This window comes from Drosophila biarmipes, chromosome 2L (assembly GCF_025231255.1).
Source record: "Drosophila biarmipes strain raj3 chromosome 2L, RU_DBia_V1.1, whole genome shotgun sequence".
Lineage (NCBI taxonomy): Eukaryota > Metazoa > Arthropoda > Insecta > Diptera > Drosophilidae > Drosophila > Drosophila biarmipes.
Window position 1 is genome coordinate 1322083 of NC_066612.1, and position 6845 is coordinate 1328927.

The 6845-nt window shown below is 42.7% G+C and overlaps 1 protein-coding gene across 1 annotated transcript; it reads right to left on the reverse strand.

Moving 5' to 3' along the window:
* Positions 1 to 940: 940 nt before the first annotated feature.
* LOC108028944 (uncharacterized) lies at positions 941 to 3523 on the reverse strand. The gene is made up of 3 exons (XM_017100963.1): positions 3113 to 3523; positions 2859 to 3030; positions 941 to 1212 (listed from the first exon to the last, which is right to left on the reverse strand). The coding sequence occupies exons 1-3, from the start codon at positions 3521 to 3523 to the stop codon at positions 941 to 943; spliced, it is 855 nt and encodes a 284-aa protein (XP_016956452.1).
* Between the last annotated feature and the right edge of the window lie 3322 nt (positions 3524 to 6845).

Sequence of the window (6845 nt, forward strand, 5' to 3'; positions counted from 1 at the left end):
TAATCGCACGCCGCCGACAAACAACTGGCTGCCAAAATCGTTCGCCTGGAAGTGCAACCCCTCCGATCTGCCACCCCAAGCCTCTGACCCTCGGGGAAAATCCAGAGAAAGGAGTTTCCTGGCCAGCCGCCAGTTGACAAAAAGAAGCGGCTTTTGGGAGAAAGGAGCTGGTACACGGCGACAAATCAGTGAAAAATATTATTTATTCTTCATGCAATCTGATGTAAAAGCATTGGGTATTAGAGGATATTTTCATAAGAGTTAATATTCATAAAGATGGTTTTTCTTTAAACAGTTTTATGAAATTTATCTTCTGGTATTCCGAAATCCGACAATCTCAGAATTTTTGAAAACTAGTAAGTAGAATTTCACTTTACTTCCGTGTGTATAGTTGGTTTGGGAGCAGTATCTTTTCGCCAGAAGCGGCCAAACCAGACACGTAAATTCGGGACGGACTGCGACAACGACAGCAACAACGAAAAGGACAACGATGAGGACAACATCCTGGCATGAATGAAATCGAGCCGAGGCGGCAGCAGCCCCAAATGAAATGCCATTAATTTGGCAAATGAATGCGGTTGCGTTGGTTGTTTGACTGACTGACTGAATGACTAACTGACTCACTGACTCACTGACTCACTGGCTGAGTGGACGAGTGACAGAAGGAGGTTCTGAAACCAAACCAGACACTTCACTTCACAGCAATTACCAACAAGTGTAGGCGAATTTGAACTCGACGCAACTCAGCTGCGGCTAAAACAACTGGGGAAATCTTCAGCTGGTCAAATATTAGTTTAGTTCATCAGTGCTCTTTGGGGGTGGGACTTTTAAATTTATTTCCGTACAATTAAAGAAGATTTTATGCAAATTTTTTGGACTAAACCGCGTTTGGAATGGCCAAAACTAAATACAAAAACTATAATTCAACATATGATTACACTCAGCGGAAACTTAGCAATTCTTTACTCTCCAAACTTTTTGAAAAGCAAATTCTATTGATTCTTCGCAGCTCTTCGACCTTGTTTCGAACATTTTCCATTATCAGAGCTATTTCCTGTTCGATATCTAACTCGGTAGAAATGCTGTCATAGGCAGAGTGGTCCTTATCCTTCGACTTCGGCGATGCTGACATGTTTCCCTGCCTGATCCAATACTCCAGGGTCTTAGTTTTAATCTTGAAAATGTGCTTAGGTTTCCGGACGCCTCCATAGGCTGCGCGAAAAGTGTGTTTTTTAGATAGTTTATTGCCAATTTTTTCACCCCAAATTTTTCGAACGGGTGTGCAATCAATGTCCCTGAAAAGTGCCGTCTTTTCGAAGTGGAAATTCCAAAGCAGACTGTGAATTTCCTTTTCTGGTTCAACATATTTCACAAGGGCATCTTCGGGCAGCTCTCGTTCGTATTCTGTTGGACTATTGTCAAAACCAAAATCTTCTGAAATATATAACTGTTTTGAATGTTGGTACTGGACATTAAGGCATATTATCTCTAATTTAACGGAGTCTATGTCGCTCCGTAACCTTTCGCTGTACCGTATAAAAAGGTCTATAAACCTCTCGATCAACTCGACCATCTCCAGCAAGTTTTCTTTTGCCTTTGAGCCATAGAGGGAACTACCATCTGATATTGACGCAAAGGTTGAGGAACACCCTCTTATAGACCCAAGCGCAGTTTCGCATTCTGTCGGTGACTTTTGAATAATTAAAATATTGCCATCATTTGAAGACGATTGTGTAATGTCAGCGGGAACTACTTCTAACTCCATCTTAGGTTTTACTGACTTTTGGACTTCAAGTGGCAGACATTTGTGATTAACGTCCTTAGTTTGTACTGAAGGGCGTTCAGGAGGTGGTGAAAAAACGACTTTTCGGATAGTTTTTGATAATTTTCGAAAAGCATAACTTTTTGTTTTCCGGTACGTTCGGCTATTTCGTTTATTTTGTATCCTAATAGATTCCTTTTTAGATTGCACTGATGAATGGTCTTCCGACTGAAGGTTCATAAAAACTGATCTGGCAAATGGAGGATTAGTAGGACCACCTATAAGCAAGTTCGACGGACAGTCCAAGGTTGGGGTTGGACTATCCAATATTTCGAAGCACCAGTTAATTTTCTCTTCATCGATGGTTCCATGGGATTTCTCCGCAAGACGAGATCTATCTTCTTGGCGTGGTGGCTGCTCTACGAAGTCTGAGGCTTCAGCCACTGTCAATGGGGTTTCTTTTAGCAGGTATTTCTCATCTAGACTAAGATTCTCAATTACATCTCGATCAGGGGATACATTTTGGGTAAAGAAATCTATGTCGGAATCGTCGTTAGGTAGAGAAGAAATGGTTTCTGAATTTTGAAGGGAACCAGGCTTAGGAGCTTCTGGCTGATCTGGTAGATCTCCCAAATGAAAACTACTGGATTCTTCCACACTTATTCGGGGCTTCGCATGCGACTTTCTTTTGATAAAACAATCGCAGACAAAGGCCGACTTCAAAATTCTATATTTTTTGTCAAAGATTTTGTTGAAGACAGGACGTTTCCCTGGCGTTAAGCTAACCATAATATTACCTACTTTGGAATGGATTAGCCTGGTTCCCTTCCTGTTCCTGTCGACGTGGTCTATCATGCGATAAGCCCAGTGCGCTATTCCAAATGAGTTAAGTTTTCTAAGGTGTGAGTAGTTTAGGTTTGCGGTGGACCTTCTAGAACCGAATAACTCCGTTCGACGGAACCGTGAAAAAGCCGATTCCTTTTGACGATTCCAAATATGTTTGACCGTTCTTCGTCCTTTCTCACATAATCTGCATTTAGCATTTAAAGGGTTTACAGCTGTTCTTTCGAAATACTCATCGCGTTCTCCTGCATACTTGTGATGATCATCAGTAATTTTGTTGAGCCTATTTGAATGTGAGGAGTATGATCTGCGCTTTCTTGACATTGGACACAACCTTGACTCTCCTTGCGACCGGATATCTTTGAAATATTCTCTGGAGCAATCTGAATCAGACGAAATTTGAGACATTTCTTGAGAGCTGGCATCTTGAGATGGTAATAGGGCGAATTTGGAGTTCGCTTTTTTTGAAGACCTTCCTGCCATGGAGGGATCCATCAGTAACAATACTCTGTGCACTTTGACCTGGGCAATTTCATCTTGAAGAAGGACATAGTTGCGATCGTAGAAGGCCTTGAACCACTGAGCAAACTCCAGGGTCTCGCGGTAGCCACCAGCAACCAGGCGGAGAATGGGTATTTGCTTCTCAACACCCTGTTCCCAGAGGCTCCTCTGCAGCAGTTTCATATTGAGCACATGTTCGTGCTGGGCCCTCGTGTTCACTATTACCTTCTTCAAGTTGATAGCGCACGGCCGGAGCTTGTGAAGCATCTGGCAGTACTGCACCCCGGAGCAGAGGTCCTCCAGTCGCATGAAGCTTGTGTTGAGATTATGGTTTACCCAAGCGAGGATCTGGCGACGCGACGAGGTGCAAGAGTTCCTCCCGTTTCCCCACTGACAGACGTTCTGCAGTCCTATCATGATGACTTGAAATGGGAACCACGAAGTTTGCACAGTAAAAACTTAGGAAAGTACAAAACTCTTTTGGTTCCAGGGAGCGTAGAAAATAAACGTGTTGGCAGGAGCACTTGGCACTCACAACTGGCTAAATAAAACCTATTCCATGTGGCACATGACTTTTGGGATTTCTAGCCGCCTTGATCTCATATTGAGGTTTATCTATAAGAATTCTCCCCCTAATGAATCTTAAATAACTACCTTAAACTGAACCATATTTCCAGCAATTTACCACTGAATTACAGATTCTCAGAAAGTCCTTTCCACCCAGGTCTTTCCCACTCCCACCAGCACTTTTGATCTGATTAGTGCCGGCCCCAAATTGGTTGTTCCTGTGTCATCTGGCCGTATTTCAGTCAGCCCACTTCACATGGGGTCATCTATCAAGCGAGTGCTGCAAGTGCTATATAATATTTCTGTCATTATGCTTAATTATCTGGTTCCTGGGCCATGCGTCAACGTTGACCTGACCGCTGACACGCCCCCGCCCTCGCCTTGCGTGCCAGAGGGCCAGTTCCAATGCAGAACCAGTTGGGGCAGGTCGCTTCAGCCCTTCCACATAAGATTGAGGTCGAGGAGCCAGGGTGCGGCACATTACATCGCGTGTTGTGAGCAGGCGGGTCATAAATGAAATCTGCTGCCACTTTGTCGCCCATTGTTTAATAATGAAATTAAATCGTTTTGGCCGACAAACTCTGCACTTAAAAAGAGAGAGGTAATAGTTCTATTCTGGGCTTAAATAAGGGTTATTTATGCAATGCAAATATTGTTAGCCGCTTGAAGAGGGAACCTACTCTTATATTTATTGTTTGATATTATGCCGTGGAATAGAAAGCAGTGGACTGTAAGTAAATACCGGTTCAGGAACCCTCCGCTATCTTTTCCCCCAGTGTAGTCCGGGCCCGGAGGGGTGGCGACTACACCCCAACCCGAGGGGAAGCAACCCCATCCGCTTCTCACTTGTCAGCGCTCTTGTTGACGCTTGACAAATGGCTTCGGGTGGGGACGGCGCCCCTTATTTCTTCATTTGATTTACTGCCACATTTTGTATAGAACACATATATATTTTCCTTTTGTTTGCCCAGAAGCGTGAGCGAACTTAGACTAATTCACAGCGAAAGCTGTGTAAAAAGTGAAATGTGTTGAGGTTGGCTAAGTGAAATGTCAGGCAATTGTTCAACGTCCAACCGAAAACCTCAAACGGTTCCGAAATTGCATGCGATGGACGAGTTATGTGTGTTATTACCGCCAGTTATTTTTCCGACACCCTGTAAAGAGAGTTACTTAAATTGTAGCTTATTTAGCAACATGTTAGTGTAATCCAATGAGCAAAATAAACTATCCAGTTCAAGAAGTTAAAATGATTTTCTGCGGAATGCCCAAAATTAAATTCTGTTGCACATTTAAGAGCCTATTTCCCTTACAAAGTAATGGAAAAACTGTATATGGTCCCCAAGGGGTATTTGCGTGCATCCCTCAGTTTGCTTTCCTTGCGTGTTACATTTTTTGTTGGTGTTTTTTTGTGGTTCCTGGCGTTTCATTATATTTATTTTTTCACTGTTTTCACTGATAATTTGCGCGCTTGTTGATTTGGCAGCTAATTACATAGTTGTTGCACTTTACGTTTTTTACATTCAACAATTTTATAATTTTACGAGTTATTTGTGTTTAATTTAATGTGCAATTTGCTGGCCGGCAAATGGCCCTCGGGCCGCTCGATGAGTTCGCATGAAAACGGTGGGAAATGCGAAGGAAAGCCCGCAGGAAAGTGGGGTGGCGGGGTGGTAAAAGGAAGAATTAAGCCAAAGGGCAACAGTTACTGGCCACTGGCTGTTGTGTCAAGTGCTTAAAGTGCCCCAAACAGTTGCGCTATGACATAAAATAACAATTACGCAATTAATTGCAGCATTTCAATAATATTTAATGAAGCGTAAACAAAATTAAATGACAGCGGTACAAAGCCGGGGCCAACATGGCAAAATAATTGCAAACGACAAAAGTGGAAAACAAATTTCACATATTACTTTATGTGCATTGTAGATGGCGAACGTGCGTGATGTTTTGTATACACACTTGTTTAAATGGAGCCTTAAAATTATGTATTTTGCTTATTATATCATATGCGAAATTATGTGCACGGAAAGTACAAATTTATGAACAATGGTTTCTTGAATTATACGACTTAATGCCAATTAAATGAGGAGCTCATGCGAGGATCGAATGAATATTTGTATTTAATTTTTTAACAATTCTTGAACCTGAATATGTGGATATTAGTATGATAAACATTTTTGATTTAGTTACAACATTATAATAGAGGTATATCAAATCACACTTTAGATGGAAAATCGCTTTATTTTGGATGCTGGCCCATCGAAGTCAAACGGATTTTGCCGATCCGAGGCAATATCTCCACTCCTGCTGGCGGTGGTCACATAAATCTCACCCACTTAATAGACGACTGCATAATTTAGCAGATAAACAAACAGCCGGACGAAGCGACGACTCGGCAGAATGCATGTGCCAATTGAACGGCAGGAAAATGCTAGAAAAAAGCGTGGGAAGAACGGGGAAAATGGAAAATGAAGCCGAAGCAGAGGAGGAAATCTCTCCTCTGGCTGGAGGGCCGAAAGCAAAAGCTAATTGCCAAATACTAAATTACCCATTCAGCAGTAAAAACATTCGGAGTTCCAAGCTCGAGCGGCCCGTTGAAAGCCCCGAAAATGTGGTGCAAAACGTGGCTGGAAAGGAAAGCCAACCAGTTGGCCAGTGGGCAAATATATTTCGAATTTGCTGTCAATGCGAAAAAAACACTCCACATGAAAACACACATACTTCGGATGCACAGTGAGGAAATGTGTAGCTTTCAAAAACTCCTGCAGACATTTAGGTTTTTTTTATTAATATTAATTTCCCTTCATACAAATATATTCCTTTTAGATACCATATTTTTCTGAATACCATAAAAACCGTATTTAAAGTATTAGAAATGCCTTATATTCCCGAAAACCTCCTGATTATTCGCAGTGCACATACGTAAAGAGTGAGCCCTGTCGAACGAGCCCAACGAGCAGGGCGTGGTGTTCGGAGTGGGATGGACTCGGATTTGCTGATATGGAGTAAATGGCAGTTACTGCGGAAAGTAGCCAAAAGAAATGGGCCCGAAAGGGGGAACTCGCAGTCCGGGGATGGGCTTTGGCCAAGTGTTGAGCGCGCCGATGGTTGGCCAAGCGAATGCGCTGCCTGGGCCAAGAAATTAGCCGGAGATTTCGACTCGAGTGCCTCG

What these genes read in the sequence shown, in the direction of transcription:
- LOC108028944 (XM_017100963.1), bottom strand. Translation starts at nt 3,523, where the DNA reads ATGATAGGACTGCAGAACGTCTGTCAGTGGGGAAACGGGAGGAACTCT. An exon ending in CCCAGGTCAAAGTGCACAGA is followed by an intron (nt 3,031 to 3,112) that starts GTATTGTTACTG and finishes TACCATCTCAAG; the next exon opens with ATGCCAGCTCTCAAGAAATG. An exon ending in ATTACTGATGATCATCACAA is followed by an intron (nt 1,213 to 2,858) that starts GTATGCAGGAGA and finishes CTTTTCGCGCAG; the next exon opens with CCTATGGAGGCGTCCGGAAA.